This window comes from Poeciliopsis prolifica, unplaced genomic scaffold, assembly GCF_027474105.1.
Source record: "Poeciliopsis prolifica strain line A6 unplaced genomic scaffold, Auburn_PproV2 SCAFFOLD007, whole genome shotgun sequence".
NCBI lineage: Eukaryota > Metazoa > Chordata > Actinopteri > Cyprinodontiformes > Poeciliidae > Poeciliopsis > Poeciliopsis prolifica.
The window spans coordinates 8,119,265-8,140,408 of NW_026562382.1; the positions used below are offsets into that span (position 1 = coordinate 8,119,265).

The 21,144-nt window shown below is 41.8% G+C and overlaps 2 protein-coding genes across 5 annotated transcripts in view; one reads left to right on the forward strand and one right to left on the reverse strand.

Moving 5' to 3' along the window:
* The first annotated feature begins 385 nt into the window (after nt 1-385).
* Nucleotides 386-9,306, forward strand: acp6 (acid phosphatase 6, lysophosphatidic). 2 transcript variants are annotated; one of them, XM_055031493.1, is made up of 11 exons: nt 386-585; nt 2,036-2,267; nt 2,345-2,473; nt 5,230-5,360; nt 5,466-5,545; nt 5,986-6,073; nt 6,269-6,401; nt 7,347-7,447; nt 7,529-7,621; nt 7,700-7,865; nt 7,953-9,306. In XM_055031493.1, the coding sequence occupies exons 2-11, from the start codon at nt 2,043-2,045 to the stop codon at nt 8,082-8,084; spliced, it is 1,278 nt and encodes a 425-aa protein (XP_054887468.1). In that variant the 5' UTR covers nt 386-585; nt 2,036-2,042; the 3' UTR covers nt 8,085-9,306. The 2 variants fall into 2 exon arrangements, with proteins under 2 accessions (XP_054887468.1, XP_054887469.1); XM_055031494.1 differs by lacking the exon at nt 386-585 and adding an exon at nt 921-998.
* A 788-nt stretch (nt 9,307-10,094) lies between these two features.
* Nucleotides 10,095-21,144, reverse strand: part of bcl9 (BCL9 transcription coactivator) — a 45,191-nt gene continuing 34,141 nt past the window's right edge. For all 3 annotated transcript variants that reach the window (XM_055031495.1, XM_055031496.1, XM_055031497.1), the window contains exons 4-10: nt 17,969-18,282; nt 17,673-17,780; nt 17,377-17,557; nt 16,101-16,188; nt 13,841-16,016; nt 13,140-13,409; nt 10,095-12,503 (exon numbers count right to left, since the gene is read on the reverse strand). In XM_055031495.1, the coding sequence (XP_054887470.1) occupies nt 11,464-12,503; nt 13,140-13,409; nt 13,841-16,016; nt 16,101-16,188; nt 17,377-17,557; nt 17,673-17,780; nt 17,969-18,282 (4,177 nt within the window). In that variant the 3' untranslated portion in view covers nt 10,095-11,463. The remainder of the gene's footprint in view (nt 12,504-13,139; nt 13,410-13,840; nt 16,017-16,100; nt 16,189-17,376; nt 17,558-17,672; nt 17,781-17,968; nt 18,283-21,144) is intronic.

The following is a 21,144-nucleotide window of genomic DNA, read 5'->3' on the forward strand; positions in this document are numbered from 1 at the left end:
TTTTTTTAACAAAAGTCATGTTTGACTCATTTTTCTTTTTTTACTATTTCAGGCTTATATTTTAGTGTGTCGGACAACTTTTTTCCTAAAAATAAATCAGATGTTATAAGTTTCCAGTACTTGACTAACCTTTATACCAAATAAGTTTTGGTATAAACTTACCTGAATACGTTTGAGAATGAACAATTTAAATATTTGCTTTTATGTGACCGAAAACACACACACAAAAACAAAAAACCTACAGAAAGATTTAAAAAATACGAAAATCCCACCAAATAATTTCATTGACATGTACACATAGTTATATCCAGTAGAGGGCGCCGGCGCACCTTCTTGCATCTGTACGCGCGCTTGACGTCTTTAAAGAAAAAGATGAAGCGTTCTGGTCCACCTCGGGAAATGTAGTTTGTGGAGCCTTTGAGTTTCGTTCACGGTCACTGTAAACTGCGGCGTACTTGCCTACATTTCCCGGCAACATGTCTGCGTGTGTCAGCCGGTATCCTGTGCAGAGAACCCGAGTTAATGTGAAGTAAAACCGGATTTTATATCGAAAGCAGCCCGTCAGTTGAGCCCAGCTTTCAAAAAGTAAGTCAATACGACCAGAGCCAGCCGCGGGACGCCTTATACCACCACTCCGCTTCACTCTGCTCGTGTTAAACCTCTTGTGCCATCATGTGGTGCAATGGTTTGAAATACTTATTGTGTGTTTGAGCTCAGTTTTCGCAACTGCAGGATTGTTTTTGGTGTGTCTTTGTGTCGAAACAGTGTGTGTTGGCTCACTGCTGTGTAAATAGTTATAATCTCGCTGTATTCACCCAGACAGGGCAGCATAAATATTTGATGAGAGAAAGTTACGCCCCCTACCGTTGACTTATTACACGTGAACTTTCATGTATAAAACTTTCCAACACCATAAAAGTCCACAGCTGTGGAAATTCACTGAAGTGTTATTGCTTCAGAATCGCCTTCATTGAATTTGACAGAAAATTTAAAACAAGGTAGGTTACTCTTAATCAATGTAAGAAAATTAAATATGTATATATTACTGGTTTTGTATACTGTCTAAAAATGAATGTTTATTTGTAAATAAGAAAAAGCTGGTAACAGCATATGCTTTGAATTATAAGTTATATATTTAGAAGTGTCTTATGATTAGTTATTGCAATGTATAGATCTTTTCTTTAGACACGAGCCACCAGAGTGCTGCGGTGGAAATGGATTAAACATTGATTTTTAGGACTATGGATCTCGGTATTTATACACCCTCAACTTTTTTGTTGATTGAAAGAAAGCTAAAGCTCCAAAAAATTATCCATGATTAAAAATATATAAATATTTTCAATTTATGTCTTGACATTGTAAATTTTCAAGCTCACAGATTGTTATCAGAATTTACTTTGACTATGCCATTGTGACACATGAATATGTGGATTTTATTGTTGTTCTGACTGTACAATAAGATTTGTTGAAAAGTGATGCAGTTGGAAACTAATAGATTTCTTAACCAAGTTCAAGTTAATGCCAGGAAATAAAACAATACAAATATTTTTTGATGCAAATCAAAGGACAACAAATGCAGGCTTTAAAATTTAATGTTTAAAAACATTGCATGTTGCCTCTCAGTCTGTATATGGGGCCACAATTTCATGAGCATTTCACAAGAAGAAATTCAAACTTGTTTTGAATTATTTATACTACAAATAAGTATTCAGAAAACATACTTTTTTTCCATAATGTCAGCCAATGTTTTAGGGAATTATGTGTTTAATTTTTGATAATATAGAAAAAGAAATCATTAGTTATTTTAATTTGTTGTTTTTTTATCTCTAGTTTTTACCCTAGTTTATCTCCCTCCGTCTTTCCAGGGTGATGTGCAATATTCGTTTTCATGTAGGCCACAAAGTTCTGCTTTGGTCTCGTCTGATCAGAGCAGCTTCTTTGACATCGCTTTCTTTCAATGGCTTCCACTTTACATCAAGGCTACATAAAGATTTTTGGAGTTCATGACTATTTGCTGCTTTGTTGTTCTTTGCAGCTCAGCCATGAGGAACCTTTTGACCAAAGCAGGCTTGTTTGGCTCGGTATCAGTGGCCTTTGGCTCGATTTGGTGGTCACAGCAGAAAACCGAATCAAACCCGATCACTTCAAGCGCAGCCCCAAACCCAAAAGATGCATGCCCTGCTGCTCTGTATGAACTCCAGCTGGTCCAGGTCGTGTTCCGTCACGGCGCTCGGACGCCGCTCAAGACTATACCGGATGTGATGGAGGTAACACTGGTTTCTCTGGATTCTTCTGGTCATCCAGTTACATCTAGTTATTTATGTGTTCACATCTGAATTTATAGGCTCAGTGGACCCCATCGCTCCTAGAGCCCCCACCATACACACACATCAACTACGTGGTGACGGATCTTAAGGGAGGACCGCAGCCACGATCTCCTTTAGAGGAAACCTATCGCAAAAACATACTAAGTGTGAGTAGGTGTTCTTTACATTTAGCCACAAAGAGTGTTTTGGTGTGTTAACCCACACAGAAACAGTAGTTGTGGTTGATTCACTCTAGTCAAATTACTTACAACATGTAAACTCAGTGTTTTCATATTTGAGCTGAAGGTTAAACTATCAGCTGGTAATAAAGAAACTGCTCTCCCACAGCAGAGAGATTGCTGCATGCTCACTGTTTGTGCTGGTATGCTAACAGTCTGCACTATGGGTTCCTCAGTTTACCAAGTAACTAAGAATACTTCCCAGATGTTTGACGAAATCATTTGCTAGCTGGAATCTTCTGCAGATCTTTCTTTTTTTTTCCTGACTGGTAGCCATTTCCAGTATCGGTGAAAATTAGGTTAGATGAAGCACACAGACATTAGAAGCTATTTTTAAAAGAAAATTACATTTTCTATGAGATGTCTGAGGTTTACTCAGGTGGGAAGAGGCCAAACTGCACCAATAAATAACCGTACTACTGCTTTTTCACTTGCGTGACATACATTGTAATGAATAATTGGGGTGCAATAGCTAGAAAAAACATTTTTTATGGTGGTCTTACATCTTCTTTAAATACAGCTGGGAAATACCTGAACCAACTAAAATCAGTGGTCAGGTAAAAGCTTTAAAGTGGGCCCAGTTCCCAGGATTATAAAAATCTGAAAACAAAAAGCTGAAAAATCTGAAATCATAAAAGGATTTAATTTGCTATAAGAAAAGTAATCATCATCCTAGTCATTTTGTGCAATTTTTTGTTTTTAAATGTAGCTCAGAAAGCTTTTATTAACATAACTGCACATGTTTCCAGGGTAATTTATAGGACCTGGCAAATAGCCAAATTCTGCATTACTTTTTTTTTTTTTCATCATTATCACATGTGAGTTTTCTGAATGACGCAGGCAGGAAACAAGCTGTAGAAACAAATTCAGACACTTGTACTATCTTGTACATTTGCTTCCTGGACATAGTTACATTTTGGGGAAAAAAAATCTGTTTTGTTCAAAAACAATAGGATTAGGTTGCAAAAATATCAGGATATATAGATAAATCTTGGTGAAAAAAGACTTCATCTGGACATCACCAGAATTGCTCAGGTTAGATGGAGTATGTTGAGTCCAGAATAGCACTTTGATAATATAACATTTTGATAACATTTTGTACCACAGTTAGTCAGGACTATCATGTCTGATAGGGATAGATAAAAGGGGAAAAGCCTTTTTGGCGTAATCACAAAAACTAAGATTTAACTGTGGCAAGACGAGTTTCTCTCAAGAGATATTGTTTCCTATTCTGGCGAATGGAATGGGAAATGGTTGAAACTGGTCTCATGGTATCCCCCTCGATGATGTCAGCTGCTGAGAGTTGTGTTCACATAAAGAGCACAACTCTTTCAGCTGTGTTGAGGTAAGGTTGGAATTAGGGTTGGAGTTAAGGCTGTGAAGGAGCACTAATTCCAACTAATTTCAGCTCTCCTTCCAACCCCAACTGCAACCTTAATTACAAGTCTGATTTCAACCCTCTTTCCAACCCTAATTGTAAGACTCCTATCAACCCTCCTTCAAACCCTAACTACATCCCTACCAAATCTCCTTCCAACCCTAATTCCACCTTACCCTTTAAACCCATTGAATTAGGGTTAGAATTAGGTTTGGAAAGAGGACTTCTTGGAACTCGAGTGTTCCTTCACTTTTGAGAGTAATGAACTTTCAACTTTCATTTTAGTGAGTTTGGACAAACATAGGTTGGTTTACAATAAACTTTTTTTGTTCACATTCTGAGCCAAATGGTGAAACATGGTCATCATAAAACAGTTCTACTTAAGTTTTATTGGACCACAGGATGTGTCTCCAAAATTGAAGGTCTGTGTCCATGTGTACGTCTGAACATTTCCACTATGTCTATAATTTGAACGGATGAACTCTGCACCTTTTAGCTCTGGATATTGTTTCAAAAGATGGACCAGACTTGTGCAGCTTCACAAATCTTTTCCTGACATCTTAACTGATGTATTTTTTTTTCTTTCCTTTTGTGTCAAACAAGAAAGCAGTGTGTGGAAGGTGTTGTCTTGAAATGCATCCAAAGGTGTGACTCTAACGTGTGCTTTTAGTCTGTGTATGTGGACCTTATGTTTGAAATACATACAAAATATACAAGTGAAAGAAATGCAGCGGTGATCTCACGTGCAATTAACCCACATTTCCCAAGGACTATTCTTTCTTTTCCATCTGTTGCCAACAGAGCTAAAGCCGCTGCCTTCACGCGTGCCGTCATGGTAACCCCGTGCTAAATTGGCATGAGCATGAGTCCATAGCTCTCAAAATGTATCAGACACATTTTATTGAAATTGTTCACACGTTGATTTCACAGTAACTGCTGCAGTTCAATTATTATGCAGCTCTACCTCTGATTTACTTCTTCCCTCACTTGGTTCATCATTCATATAAAGGGGCCCCATAAAGGGAGCAACAACAAAAAACAATTTATCGTTGAGGATTTGTAGTGTGTGGATGCACAGTTTTGTTCAAATAAAAACAGCAGGGGGCCAAGCACACAGCCCTGAGTGACACCAGTGGTCAAAGTGAGAGAGCTGCTGATGTTTGTTTTTCCCCAATTGGCCTTCTCTCAATGACGAGAGAAGGCCAATTTGTTTCCGATTCCAGAGACAAGTGGCAGTGTTCAGTGTGAGCAGTATTCAAATATCTGGGTAAGCCTGTGTATCTGACTTTGTTTTTCCATGTCAAAGGGTGGCTCCTTTTCTGGTCAGCTGACCACATTAGGCATGCAGCAGCTTTATGAGCTGGGTGAAACTCTGAGGAAGAAATACATAGAGGAGACACCTTTCCTCAGCCCCACCTTTAGCTCAACGGAGGTCTAGTAAGTAAAGATCATGGTGAACCTTTTTGGATTAATGACTAAATGTGTAGCAATTTCTAAACTGCCGTTATTGCTTAATTTGTCTTTTTTATTCGTATTTTTTAGTGTGCGCTCCACTAACATTGTAAGGACTATTGAATCTGCCAAGTGCCTTATAGCTGGACTCTTTAAACAAAAACAGAAAGGTAGGTAGAGTAGAAGTCTGTGGGTTCATGTTAGAAGACACAAAATATGGAGAAGTCTGGGATTAGATTGAAGTTATTTACTGATTGGGACAAGAATGAATAAAATACTTGTTTTTGCCAGAATTATTTTCTATCTGATTGTCTTAAAAGTTGTTTTTTAATCCTTTCTTTCCTGTGTTCCTGACTTATAAATCCTTCTATGTTCTTCATGTAATTGCTTCTTGGGTACTTTAGTTTTTTTCTGTCCTTGTCTTCTTGTATTGTCGTATATTCATTCTATCCCTGGCCTTCTTACATTTCATACTTTCTTTAATCTGTTCTTCCTTGTGCCCTTATGCTTTTACTTAATAGTAACTTTCCTTGTTCCCTTACTTCCTTGTGTCTTCATTTTCTCTTTCGTATGTTTTGACCATTCTTTTCCCCCCCTTCTTGATGTGTAGATATTGTGCCCATCCTAACAGAAGAGGCGAATTCTGAAATTCTCTACCCTAACTATCACGGATGCAAGCTGCTCAAAGTCCTCAGCGAGTAAGTCCAATTTTCCAACCTGCCACAGAGCCACGTCACTCTCAGGCCATTCCGTGCACTCCAAACTGGAATCCAGAATAATGTGCAGTACAAAATTATAAACAGACTGGAGTGGAGGTGCCTTGACAGGTTGTCATGGTGTGTCTGCTTTTCTCCACTGACATTGTGTGCGTGTGGGTTTTTTCTTCTTTGCAGCCCCCGCTGGGCTAAGATGTCCACTCTGCCTGGCGTCGCTGAAGACCTGCAGAGCCTCCTGAGTGCACTGGGGATTGCTGCTCACCAACAAGTCGACTTCATCCTTATTAGGGATGACATGGTTGCCAGAGAGGTGACACTGTGACTCTGTGAACCATGTGACTTTTTACTGAGTCTCACCACAGGCTTTTCAGTCTGGAGGCAGTTATTACAGAGACTTACCTCAGCTTGCACATTTACTAACTGCTGAATGTGTTGGTGCAGTCCAGCAGGTTTCTTGGACACTTGCAGATTGATTATTTATTTGTCAGTTATTGTGACAACCAAGAACTAACAAAATCAGTAAAATCATCCTGCAGCATGGGATCAATTTCTGTTATTTAATCAGTCAAAACCAGACCATGTTTTTGTTTTTTTTTAGATGGTCAGATAAAGTCGCAGCTTTCATGGGTAAACTTTGATCAGTCATTACAGTAGCAACATTTAAACGTTTCTGCAGCCATTGTAAGGTTTTCTTTTACAACTTTTTTTTCTTCTTTAACAACTTGGAGATGTTAGTGAACATTAGCAGTTATGAGGAACATCTTTGGGTGGTGTATTTTATATATTTCTTGAGGTTTTAAGAATCTACACGAGGACATGCATAAGGAAATTTACTTGAGGTTTTTACCATAAAAGAATTTGGAAAGGAGTCTGACTTAATTACCTAAATTGTAGGCCTTTGAAACTCATAAAAATCATTTTTCACTGCAGGATTTAAAAGTCCTTTTGCTGTAGCTTAAATGTATTTATTAATGGCTATTTCTGTATTCTCTGTGTTTTGAGAAACCTCAAAGGATCTCAAAATGTCTTATTGTAGTTTTAGAAAACTAAAAAGTCACATTTAACAAATGTGAGTGCATCTCAGGCTCCCCTTTTTTTTACATTGACTGCATGCTTTCTTTACCCAGAATAGCCAAAAGGTTTTTTTTTTGTTTGTTTAATAGTCTTAAAAAAAAGTCTCAGTGTGAACTTTGACGCACTGTTTTACTGTATATTAACGCAACAATTCCTCGGACTTGAATTTTAAAACCGTCAGGCGCACGGCCTTCCCAGGCCGCTGGTTCTGAGCCTCTGGAGGAATAAGGTGGAAGAGCGAGCTGTGGACATGATGTGCAGCCTCTATGAACCCAACAAGAGGTTAAAACAGTGATTCACATGAAGTGTGCCCATTACGCTCATTGAGCCATTTTTAAATCCTAAATGCTGTGTCTGAAACAGAGACGCGCTGCAGCTGTCGGTGGGGGCCCTCTTCCATCTTCTGTTAGAAAACATTGAGAAAAAACTACAAGGCAACTCGGCAGAGGCGAACAGGTTGGACGCCTCACGATGGACCACTCACGACTTACAGAAATTATAACTGTCTTTTTAAAATCTTACTCTTATCTACAGGAAGTTATTTCTGTACTCGTCTCATGACACCACCCTTATGCCGTGCCTCATGGCTTTGGAGATCTTTGACATGAAGTGGCCTCCGTATGCTGCCTCCATGACACTGGAGCTGCACAAAAGCCGGCAGACGGGCGATGCTTTTGTGAAAGTCTCATACATTGGTCAGGTAAGGCACACAAGTAGTTGCCTCAAAATAATCCAATGATGTTCACGTCTTTTTTTATCTAAGTCAAGTTTGCTTCATGCTCCACAGGATCAACACATACCAGGCTGCAGTGGAGTCTACTGCCCCCTGCAGGAGTTCAAACGGGTCCTCTCTGCATACTCGCTAAGCTTTGAACGCTACAATTCTCGTTGCAACAGCACTGAACTCACTGATCCCTGATCTTCCAAGAAACACAAAACCACTCGACGTTAAAACTTTGAGTGCATCTCAGGCTCCCCTTCATCCAATAACCTTAGTATCACACATAAGTTAGTAAACTTATGTGTGAGAAGTTAAAAAACTTGATGATCTTTAACAATAAATCTAGTTTCAATGATTATTTGAATAAGTTTGGTGCAATGTTTACACCAGGTGTAATGTTTACACCAGATGCTCTTTCTAGCAGAAATGTTTTGAATTGAATCATTTGTATCTGCTTCATCCTCAGTATGTTTGTAGACTGTAACCAATGGGGTATTTCACTATTTAGGTGATATTCCAGTTGAATGTATTTGAGGTTGACTTTCACATCATTATTATACCAAATAAGCCTTTTATGTATTTTTTTTCTGCCTGGGGAATCATTTCTGTATTTCCTGTCTTTCCTCTGAACACTTTTGACACTCAGCAGATTTTATGGTCGACTCAATAACTAGTTACTGTGGCTACAAAACTAGCTCACATCATTGAAGTATGGTTAGACGTTGTTAGGTTTTTGACATCTACTTTGGTCTCAGATATAATCTTGAGGTTCATTCAAATTCAGCTTTGCAAACCCAAGTAGACCTGCAATTTATTTTTATAAAGAAAATACGTTTTCTTCGTAAGACACAAACTTAGATTTTTATTTTTTTTCCTGATTGTATTGTCCTGAAGTTTGACACTTGAAATGGTGTCTGCAGTCTATAAAGTCTGATATAGACCAATCTTTGTAACTTCTACATAATCATGGGAGAAACATACTGGGATGTCTGCCAAGATGTCCAGTTTTATGCATGTGAACATTCCTCACATTGGAAGAATGGACTTTGTTGGTCAACAATTCTTGACGTCACTGCTGGTTTTCCTCCTGCACCTTCTAGTGTACAGCTAAATCTTAAGGCAACAGCATTGTTGTACATTGCCTTTGTGTGTCAAAGCTTTATTGTCCCCCAGGAATACAGCTTTCATTCATCAGGAAAATATATAATGTCGAAAAACAAAAAGTGAAATGTTACTTAGTGGCTATAGCGCACCAATAACAGTATATTGAGTTAACATTGACTTAGAAAAGCAGATCTTTTTATATTGACTGTTGCTGTGAAACAACTTTTATTCACGAGGTGAAACGTCTTGAGACATGCTGTCCCAGCTGTAAGTATCAGGTGTGGATGAGAGAAATAAAATGCAGATTTTATTCTACGTTGAACCTGATTACCTTTTCTTTTTTACATAAGGTTAGTGTGAAGAGCTCTTTTGGTTTAAAAAATAACGGACGCATTGAGTTGCCTGTAAGTTAATTTCATCTCTTAAAAAGAAACCCATCTCTATCCTTGTAATTAAACGTTTTGCATGTCATTTGTGCCTGAATATTTTTCATGACTTAATGACAGAAGTAGACATACAAAATGATTAAACTGTACAAATTTGACTTACATTTTCTGTGGACATATATTGCACTCCATTCACTCTTGTTTTTGCACTAACCCTTCTGAAGGGCAATAAAAACTTTAAATGAAAGACATGAGGAACCATTAATCCAAAATCCAGTCCACAAGAGCAAATGAGTGGCTCCTTACCAGGCTTCTGCAGAGCTGAATGGCATCTAAAAGCTGGTCTCCCTGACATCAAATGATCACACTTCATCATAACGGACTATTTTGTAAAATAATGTAAATTGTTGGCTGTCAAAGCAGGTATGAACCGTCCCATTAGCAGGTGCAAAGTGTCTCAATTAATGGCCAAACTGGCAATAACCATGTACTAATATACTCCACAGGTCAGATTTGGCTTCTTCTGTCTTTCTTCTTCCTCCATGATGCATCCCCTCATCAATGCTGCTGTAGCTTCTTGGTTGTACTTGCTCTGTTCGTACCCGCTGAATGCTGGTGAGCTCATTTAACATGCAAAAAGGGACAAAGACCGACTGGAGTCCACATGACAAGAGCACATGAACAGAAACAAGTGCACACACACTGCATAGACAACATGTATATACCAAAACAATATCTTTTATTTGTAGTCCATCACCAACAGCCCTGGTTAGGCTCTTCTGCACCAAAGCCAATGGAGAAACACATGACAAGCTTATACAATAGATAAAAGAGAGGAAGTCAACTGGATGGTAAGCAGTACGTGTTTACATTTCCTTGCGCCTCGCCTTGCTAAAACATTAACCAGATCTACCTACCGCTAACTCTAGAATACCTGACAATCCTGCTTCCTGCATTCAGCGGCTCCCGTCCCAGTCTGCGGACCATCATCTCTTCATGGATTATTGCTGTGGGAATGATTATTACCCAGAGTCAACGAGAGTCAAAAAACAAAACAGGAACACAACAGGAACAAGAAGAAGACACAGAGCACGTCTGGGTAGTAGCAATATTATTCACGCCGGCAAAGTCCTGAAGGTTTTAGGCGCAAAAATAGTTTGATGGTGTGGCAAAGCTGCCAAGATCCTCACACTGAGTGCATGTTAGAAACAGAAAAGAAGACGCTTTCTGCAGATGGTCCATGTTTGTGCTTTTTTTAATAATACTATTATCTTAATGAGGTCATAGTTTGGTTTGTTATACACTGGAGTTACAAAGGAAATTAAAATAGACTAAAATTTGAATAGCCCACCAATGGTAAACCGTACAGTATTTTTAAGGGGGCATTCCTCCACCCCAATGAAAGCTGGGTAAGAGGCGTAAGAGGTCACTGATAGAATGCCTATACATACAGACACACACATACCACACAAACATACAATCTGTCAAGCACACAAACACACCCTCACGTATATACTGTACAGAAACAGTCAAAAAAACAATGGAGCGAGAGACAAGATGGATTTCCACTAAAGTCTTCACAAAGCACAAAGTATTCCTCCTCCTTTCTCTGGTTCCATATCACTTTTGTGACAATTTTTTTTTGTTTTGTTTTTTAATTTGAAAAAATGTTGACATATACTGTAGCATCTCCACACTGACATTTTAGTTTTAAAGTTTGTTCCTCTTTGATGTCAGAGTCATCTTTACAGTCAGATAACCAAAAAAAACAACAAAAAAATAACCCCCACTAACAGTTCTGCGAAATTGATGCACAACAATCTCGTACATTCTGCGAGTTCTTGAGTCGAAATTAAATGTTTGCGTGAGTAAAGTACACCAAACCAGGCCCCGTCTTAGTTTCGGTAGCTGGAATTGTCCCCCACAAGATATCACTAGGCAACAGGTTCGCTCCATAACGTTCATTTTGTGTTTCGTCTCATTGACTTGAGTTCGTCTGTTTCTGAATACTTGCTACACTCCGTAATCCTTTTTACCTTCTTCATTTTTTTGTCCGAGAACATTCTAGTTACAAGGTTTTTGTTGGATTAGAACATTCCATGACCCGGACTGAATCCCATATCCATGTCACGAGGCCTCATTTGGCCCCCCATCATCATCGTCTGTTGTGGAGGGCCACCCATGCCCTGTAGCGACATCATCATGTTAGGTGAGCCACCGGGGCCCGGGTGGGCCATTTGTCTCCCCTGCATCATCCCTCCTGGACCCCCAGGAGACATCATCCGGTGCTGAGGGCCCATCATGCCTTGGCCCATGAATCCTGGTGGTCGCATTGAATTGTGACCTGGGTTGCCCATTGGCATGTCTTGGGGGCCCATTCCCCCACCGGGTCCACCTGACATACCCCCCATCCCCTGCATGGGCATCCCCATCCTTGGTGGACCGTCAGCCATCAAGGCCTGCATTGGAAACCCAGACGGGTGAGGCGGTTTACCCCCGGGGTTCTCCCCTCCGCCTCTGGGGAAGTACGACAGAGTCTGGCTGGGTTTCTCCGATGGGATTATCCTGGACAGATCAAACTCGGGAATGCCAGATGCTCCCGGCCGCATCACTTCATGAAGGTCTGCATCTCCAAATCCTCCTTGCATGTTGTTGAACTCCGGCCCACCAGGGGTATTTGGCTTGCACATGCCCCCATCACCCCCTCCTCCATGAGGCATGTTCCCCATCCGTCCTCCCATAGGCCCCGGTTCGCCCTGGAACCCCATTGAATGACCAGGGAAGCCTTGGGGGCCTGGGCCATTGTGTGGGGAGAAGGGGCCTTGTTGGGATGGGGACTGTGTGAGAGGGTAGCCCTGGTTTCGATGAGGGTAACCCATGCGTCCTTGAGGCATCATTTGAGGATTTGGCATACCAGGGTCTTGGGGGTTTGGTTGCATCATCATGCCATGAGACATCATGCCTGGGCCCATATTGGGGGCATTCGGAGAGGGCATCTGAGGGGGCATGCCATGAGAAAGAGGCTGGGAACCCAAAGGATTAATGCCCAGAGGACTGAGCGCAGGCATGGGTCCAGCGTTTCCAGGTCCCATCATGCGAGGATTTCCTTGGTGATTCATTGCCATACCTGTGGACAGGAAAAAAAATTGGTTTTCAGTAAAAGCACAAGAAGAAACCAGTTAATCAACAGTGCTTTCATAGCTCATAAACCTTTTTACGTGTCGCATTACAACCACAAACTTCAAAATATTTAGGGGGTGAGTAAAATGTGGAATGCATTTCTGTTGATCCCCTCTGAGTCAACTCAGTGTAGCACCATCTTTAGCTGCAACAGTTGGTCTTTCGGTGTCTGCCAGCTTTCTGTCCAAAACAGTTAAAACTCAGTCAAATTGGAACTTCAATGGTCTTGACGTTAACTGGGCCATTCTGTTTGCATGTAGACCAAAAAAGTTACATTTGATCCCATCTTACGGTGGATTTTGGCTAACTTTAAACAGGATTTCTAAAAGTTGTCTGGTTTTCTTCTTTCTAGTCTTTCATAAAGACCAGAAGTGTGGGGATTATAATTTTAAGTTCTTCTTATAAGAGATTTTACCTCTTGACCCCTAGGTCTCTACATAAAAAGTCCTGTTTGGTCAAACTTGCAAGTCACAGGTTGCAGGTCCCTGGTTTATCACAAAAAATCCTAACAAAACACACTGAAGTTCATGTAAGCCATGTGATAAATTGAAACCCCATGTTAAACAGAAAGAAGATGGCTCACCGTTGTTCACTGAAGGCAGGTTGGGAGAGCGAGCTGGGGGCGAGTCATCATCCGAGCTGGCTACAGTTTTTATGGCATCGTGGTAAAGCGGGGTCGAACTGGGCATCGCAAACTTGGACATGCGTGACATCATGATGGACAGCGGATTCTGGGAGAGTGTTGGTTCCGGTGGTATGGTGTACGGACTGCCAGCCGGGACATTGCCTGGGAGGGACATGGAGCCAGAAGGAGCCCCCGATGAGGGAGGAGCCGAGGGAGGCCCGTTACCCCCTAAAAGAAGACAAAATGAACAAAGATGACATAAAGAAATGGATCAAAGTACCAGAAGCTTGCTTTATGTTATAATTATTTTTGCAATATACAACACAGAAATGTTTTATCATATCTGTTTCTAATTCAAAATTTTGATCGTCTCTACATGATGTACAGTTCCTCAAGTTGCTGGCCAGCAGGGGGAGCCACTGGACCATAACCAACCCCACCCTGGTCTAGTTCTGAATAAGTGATGTACCGCCTTGCAGCTTTTATATTGAATTTTTAAACATATATTTGTATTAAGCCATTAATATATGATAATTGTGACAAAATATCATAAAATTATATAACACTCTAAATAAGAACAAATTTACATGAAAATGAGAAGATAAAAGAACTTTGTGGTTGTGTGTGTCTGATCACAGATAAAGATAAGATACACATACCTGGCTCCATGCCCCCCATCATGTTTGGTGAAGTGATGTTTAGTGGAGGCTTGCCACCCTGGGGGGGCACTCCCGGACTCTGCATGGGTGGTTTTGGTGAGGAGGCCCACCCTGGAGAGGGGTTTGGAAGAGATGGGGACCTCATATGAACAGGAGAGGCGCCTGCTGATCCCATCATGGAGTGGGGGGATTTCATTGGTGCAGATGTCGGAGGAGCCGGAGGTGCGCTGGGGCCGGCGGTACCGCTGAGCATGCCAGCGAGCTGGGATGGTGTTTGAGGAGATTTGAGGTTCCCAGAGGGGGAGCCCATCATGGGGGACTGAACTTGCCTCAGCGGAGGAGACTTGAGGGGGTTGACACTAGGTGAGTTCCCCCCTCCTGCTTGGACATTTAGATCGGCTGGTTTCCGGCCCCTCTGTCCCTGAGCTGGACCACCAGTGGAGGATAGATGGTTAATTCGACCATTTCCTCCTGATGGCGTTGATCTGTGCTCTGGACCAAAAGCTGGGTCTGTGTGGGGACCCCTCAATGTTCCAGGGCCCCCAGGGAAGGGCCGCCCTGGTCCCATGGGAAAGTCTGCTGGTGTCTGCTCAGGGAAGGGAGGGACCTGCATCGGCCTACCTTGAGGCCCCATGTTCTCCATTGGAGGTCCTCCACCTGTTCTCATTCTCATAATTTCGTCGGGACTCATATTCATGGGTCCATCTCGTAGTTTGGATGGATGCATATGAGGTCCTGGGCCAGGACCTGGCCCAATGCCAAACTCAGGCCCCATTTCTCTGCCCCCCATCGCTTGGAGCCTCGATGATGGACTCATCGGACCATCGACAGGCATTCTGGGAAACATTCCCATGCCATTACCGGGTTCCATTCCACCTCTTTGGTGTCCCATCATTCGTTGAACATCCATCATCATCCCAGGGGGGAGACCTTTCTCCCCACTCATTCCTTGGTGGAACATTGCCTCCTGGACTGATTGGGGGTTGGGGAAACGCTCACCACGGGCCCCCGGACCAGGAAACATCCCGGGCCCCCCAGGGAAGCCTCGGGCTTCTGCCATCCTCGGAGGCATGTCGTCCGGCCAGCCCATTCCTGGCCTTGGCAGGCCCTCCATCTCAGGATTCATCATGCCGGAGAAGCCAGGCATCCTTTGCATATGAGGGCCCATACCCCGAGGACCGGGCCCCATACCCATTCGCTCCGGATAATGCTCTGGTGGACCGCCTGGCCCCCCCCACATCTCTCCTGGACCCATCTGGTAAGGGGGCGGGGGCCCTCGCATCATGCCCCGTGGACCAGGATGCATCATGTCTGGAGGAAGTGGTCGGTGTTGCATTTCTTGCTTTTTCCTCTTCTCCTCATAAAATTCCTGCTGTAACTTCAGCCACGCCACCTGCTCTGGTGTCATCTGATCCCCTTCCCCACACCCACCTGGCCCTCCAGGTCCACCCGGAGGGACCATGTCATCAGTGGGAAATAAAGGCATCTCCCTTGGGCCATGTGGAGGCCCAAAGGGGGGTCCTTGTGGACGAGGTCCTCCAGGTCCACCTGGTGGTCCAAGGCTCTGAGACTGTGCCATCATGGCCTGTAGAGGTCCCTGCTCCGGTCGCCGCGGTGGACCATCTGGGCCTCCGTCGTGAGGTCCCACATGGGCTTGTGGTGGCCCAGGAGGCGGGGCATCGCGGTCGTCAGGGAAAAGCATGCGCTGGATGTCCCTTAGGGTCTGCAAGGAACGCTGCCGGTGCTCCAGCTGTTCCTGGGACAGGCCTTCTGTGTTGGCCTCCATGTTGAGGAGCTCCTGGGCCAGCTGCTGTTGCTGCTGCTGCTGCTGTGGCGTCAGACCTGATCCACTCGTGCCTCCACCCGGTCCTCCTTCAACAGACGTTGGCGGGTTGAGGCCAGCCTCTGGTTGGGCAACGGGAGTTTGGTCAACAGGAGCTGAAGGGTTTCCAGGGCTGCTGCCAGGGATGTTTTTGGATTCCGTGCCAGCGGAGGACGATACGTCCTGCGGGAGAACAGAGGGTTGACTCCCTTGACTGGAAGCCTGGGGTGGCGCTTGCTCCGACATTCCAGATAAGGACGGCTTCGATCCTGGCTGGTGACTTTGATCTTGGGCGTGGGACGGAGGTTGCTGAGGAGGGTTCGAATCATTTCGCAGGACACCAGATGCGTTGTTCTTTGACAGAGGAGACGCGACATAAAGGTGTTATTAAACCACAAGCTTAAGTGTGCAACACTCTCTGAAGCTTGTAATTCTTACCAAGAGCAGGTGAGCTTTATCCTTGAAGTTTTTCATGTGGAAGTCAATGATGTTTTCTGTGTGGCCAGTTAGAACTGCATCAGCTGCCCTAAGGACCAGAAGATAGTCAGGTATCAGTCATCAGATATAGCACAGTAGTGATGCAGATGTTACTGGACATGTCATTTGTTCACAATTCTAAGGTGTGAACCTAAGTTTTGTCCACTGAAAAAGGCACAGGCAAATGAAAAAATAAAAATAAATGAAAGTTTTAATGGAGAATAGGCACACATTTTGTTCTGCTCTTTGAAATACCTTCTGCAAACAAACCAACAACCAATTCTGACATTGGACCGGACAAAGATGAAGTTGGCGGACAAAATAAAAGAACACTGACAAAAATGCAGCAGCCAGATAGTGAAACATGGGCCCATATAACAGGTATAATGAAGTACAATTTTTAAATGCGTACTAAAGTGGACAAATGACGACAAATTTAGATTTGAAGCATCCAATTTTAAACCTCATGTTATTTAAGCCAGAGTTTGGACTCTGATTACCTCAAAAGCCACAATGGACACCAGGGCAGCACAATAATAAAAGATCATGCTTGAACAGTAAAATTGTGAACATTTTTAATATCATGAGTTGTTTTAAATAGGCACTTTCCAATCATTCTTGTATGATCCTATGCTCTCTGTGACCTTTAGTATCTTGAGACACTGTAATTTGTGCCAGGTGTGGGTATTTACCTCAAGGAAAACTCCCCAATCGGGCAAAATATCTTATTAACAAGAAATGTGTATTTATTCAAACTTGTAATGTATTTTAGCAAACTCATTTCATTGTGTGCTGAAACTGCTGACTCATTTCAATCAGAACTGAAAATTACTTTTCACTGCTATTTTCCAGAAAATGACAAAAAGATTTTAACCTAAAATGGTTACTATGATTTAGCTCATTTCAAATCATCATTTTATTATTCTATTCTTGTTTCAATGCAAAACTTCAATTTTGATAAAAACATGCAAATAAAAAAAGGAGAAACACAGCTAAAAAAAAAAAAAACCGGAAGTACTCAAAATAACTATGTGATTGCATGTGTGAATGACCTTTTGGCATTTTATCAAGTCAAAGTAATAATTTACAACCAAAAATCTCTCAACAGAGAAAGTGAGCTTGGTCAATTTCACAGAACAATCTTGCCAATAGCTTTAAAAGATCAACTATGTAATTCTAAAACAGTGTAGATTTTATTAATTTGTCTTTTTATAATTAAAGCTAGCTGCTTCCTTACGTGTTTGCCATCTCTGTGGAGAAGACACGGACGAGTTTTGAGCCTGATTTTTGACCACTGGTAAGTTCTGTTGTGGAGCCTTGGCCTCCCAGTGTATTGTGGGAAGGCGTGGAGGAGCGACTGAGTCCGGCGTTGGAGGTAGAATGTGTGTCCTGGGGATTCACGTCGCTCGAGTTACAATCTAAAAGTTATAGCAGAGAGAGACTTTATGAGGCAGTAGAAACTTATTAAGAAATCCAATTCTGTTCAGGTAATCAGAAGGAAAGCCGCATGTTCCTTGATGTTTCCGGACTTACTGAAAAAACCTCTGTCATCGTCATCACTTTCTCCTCCAGAGCACCAGTCAGTTCCACTGTACGGCTGCCTCCTCTCTGCAACACAAATCCTCTTTGCCCTGCTGTTATCTGTAGACACACACACACACAGTCCATTCATCAGCTTGGTTGAAAAGTGTCCAAAATTATCAGGGACTATAAGGTAAAGGAGTGAGATTGCACTGAAACATCTGGGAAATTGCAAAAATAAAATACCAAGTTGCATCAAAATGCTGATATTATCGCCTTTATCTTAGCTGAAACATTTTAGTTGTTACCTTTGTCCTCATTGGTGGGCGTGCCACTCTCTGGCTGCTCGAACGACTCCACTGAGGTGCTCCTATCCCTCTTGGCCTTCACCTTGGAGCTGGGACCGGACGTCAGGCCCTGGCCGTTTTTTAGTCCCATTCCCCCAGACACATTTTGAGCCGCTTTGGCACCCAGGGTTTTGGGATCACAGGAGGAGGGCTGTGATTGGCTGCCCGCGCTCCCTGGTTTACTCTGATTGGGCATTTTAGAGTCCATCTGGGCAGCAGTGGAGGGGGACATGACAGGAGGGGATCGTACCATGGCCTCCGTCTTAGGTTTAGGGCTGAAACACAGAGGACAGATTTAATGAACACTGATACCTACTTTAGGCATTTTCTCATTTTGTTTAAAACATGGGATGTTTATCTCTCTATTTGCAGAAGGTAAGAAAAAAATGGTTAATTAATTTTAATTATTTAAATGTTTATCAACAATAAGTCATTTACTAGAATTGGAAAAAGGCTGCACAAAGTTACAGCACGAATCAAAATTTCTCATTTGCCACATTTACACCACAAGCTTCAATTTGTTTTACTTACAGAAAATAAGAGATTGAAACACAGGCTGTTAATTTCTTAGTAGAAATGGTTAAATAATAGTTGAATAAAATAAAAAAGAAACATCTAACTGTGAAGTGGAAGGAAAATAAAAGAGTTTTACGAGGATAAATAACCCAACTTCAACCCGAAGCCCCAAAATAAAATCCAGTTAACAAATTGGAGCTCAGATGTTACCTAGTTAATGAAAAAAGCATGAGAAGATCCCAACTGTGTCAAAGTGAGTTCAACTCATAAGAAACAGAGTGCACCACCCTGGACACATAACCCCCTTGGTGAAATATGGTGGTGGCAGCACTATGTTGTAAGGCTGCCTTTCTTCAGCAGAGTTTATAAAAAACACTGTAAATGACTTGCGGCTGAACAGAAAGTCAACCTCCAACAGAACAACCCAAAACACACAGTTTGACCTACTGTCGCACAAATAAAACGGACCAGTCAAAGTCCCAAAAACTGAGAGCAAAAAATAAAACATTTAGGCCAAATTTTACTGGACGAGAAATCGTCCCTGAAAATATTGCGATAAACGAGAATATTGTTGTTTTGAGGCCATTTTCAAGTAAAATATTGATGACGGCATAATAGTGTAAGTTCTTCCTATCAAAGACTAATAAACTTTTATTTGTCCAAAAAAATAAAAAATAAACATTCCACAGTGGAACTGGAAAACAATTTAAATATCTAGAATAAAACACAGCAAACTAAAACAATTAAAACCACATGCAACCAAAACCATAAATACCATGGACTATGAAGCCTCTGTAAACAAAATTTCACTTGAAAAAATATTAACCATAGGGATGGAAATTATCAAGCTAACTCTTTAATTCATTTTGTGAGGAATTTATAAATTGCTTAATGTGACTGACTTAATTACAGTAATGTATTTTTTTAAAGAGAAATGGGGAAAAACTACCAGAGTCTACATGTGCAGAGTCTGTAGACATAGACGTTAAAGACTTGCAGCTGTAAATGGAGAATTGGGCGGTTCTACAAAGCAATGACTCAGGAGGGATAATTGCAAATGCATGCCAAACTTTTCTGATTTGTACTTTGAAAATCATTCTTCTTCTACCTAACAATTTTTCGCTAATCTTTATCACATAAAAGACTGTAAATATATTGAGGTTGTGAGTAGAACGTGACCAAACGTGACAACACAAAGAGGCGTGAATAGTTTTGCATGGTTCTTTGATCCGGGGCACACTGGAGAGTCATAGACCATCCACAAATGGCTTCTCTTATAGAGAGCAGTGGAGTTGTAATATCCAACTGGCACAAAACGTCCCCACCACACCCTAATCTTTCTGTCTCTTCTCTAATTGCACACAAACAGTGTAGATTCCCAACAGGTACTGTGAAGCAGAAACCAACAAGTCCAAAGACTAAAGCCACAGCCTGGTGCGACTGTATGAACGTACACATGGTCGCGCAACTAGCAGAAAGAAAAACAAAGCCAGAGTCTTGGCAGTTCAGACAGCCCTTTCCAGGGACTCCAGAACCATGAGTCAGTGGGGGAGAACTTCCAAGCCCAGCGGACTCCCTGACCCCAGAACAGTTCGCCATCACATATGAAGAGGTAAGTTAAGCAAAGATACCTATTTTACATCAGCAGGATGCAGAAAATGGAACATCAAAATCACATCTTGAACAAATACGTTTTAGACAGCTACAAAATTGAACATTTGAGCCACAAAGTGTCAAGTTTTAGGTGTTTCCACACAAACTGAATCTGTGGCAATAAGAAATAAGACAAGTTGCAGCATGTGCATCACAGCAGGTTATCATCTGGAACATTTACTAGTAGTGAGTTCACACGTTTGGTACACTCGCCTCTACCTTGTTGCTCCATTTCTCAAAACTGGAGATCTACTTGATTATGAGTGGCATTGATGCCAACACAAAACAGGAAGTTACATCAGCTTTTTCTCCAGAAGCTGTAAACAAAACAGCAATTTTTTGTAGAGTGGTGCGAGTATCATTTCCTGGATCTGCTACACTCCACAAAGACAGCACTATTGTATTTTCTGCTGGGAGTTCACCACTGATGGAGTTCACCATTTCACACCCAATTCGCTGAACCAGTCTAGTACAAAGTCAGATCTTTGAGGGGAAAATAGAAGGATTTATGTGGAAATCTGAAGAGATGATTCATCAAGAAACATACACAGATATGAACTTTTAACATATAGAAGAAACTGATGCAAAATATTTTATTCTATCAAAAAGTATTTCATTCACAGCATTTTGTCACATAACCATTAGCTTGAACTTTTATTAGCTCTTTGTGTAATAGAGTAACACATGGTCAAGTCTTGTTACAGATTCTCTGTTGAATTTGGTTCTGATCCCATGATACTGACACGCGTAGTCTTGGACCTAATAATTTGTATCTGTATTTTTATTCTTTTCAAATAATATGCTATTTATACAATTAATTATACACAAAAAGAATAAGAAAAAAAACACACTCACAGAAGCATTTATTATAGCGCATGTGCAAATGACATGCTTTCAGGACAGACTGAAAAGCGGCAGTCCTGCTGGAAGCTGAACTCTCAACCACAACCTCAAGTCTTCAAACGAGC

Excerpts from the sequence above, each read along its gene's own strand:
- acp6 (XM_055031493.1), top strand. The coding sequence starts at position 2,043 with ATGAGGAACCTTTTGACCAAAGCAGGCTTGTTTGGCTCGGTATCAGTG. Across the intron at positions 5,361-5,465 it reads TTTAGCTCAACGGAGGTCTA|TGTGCGCTCCACTAACATTG; the intron begins GTAAGTAAAGAT and ends CGTATTTTTTAG. Across the intron at positions 6,402-7,346 it reads ATGACATGGTTGCCAGAGAG|GCGCACGGCCTTCCCAGGCC; the intron begins GTGACACTGTGA and ends TAAAACCGTCAG.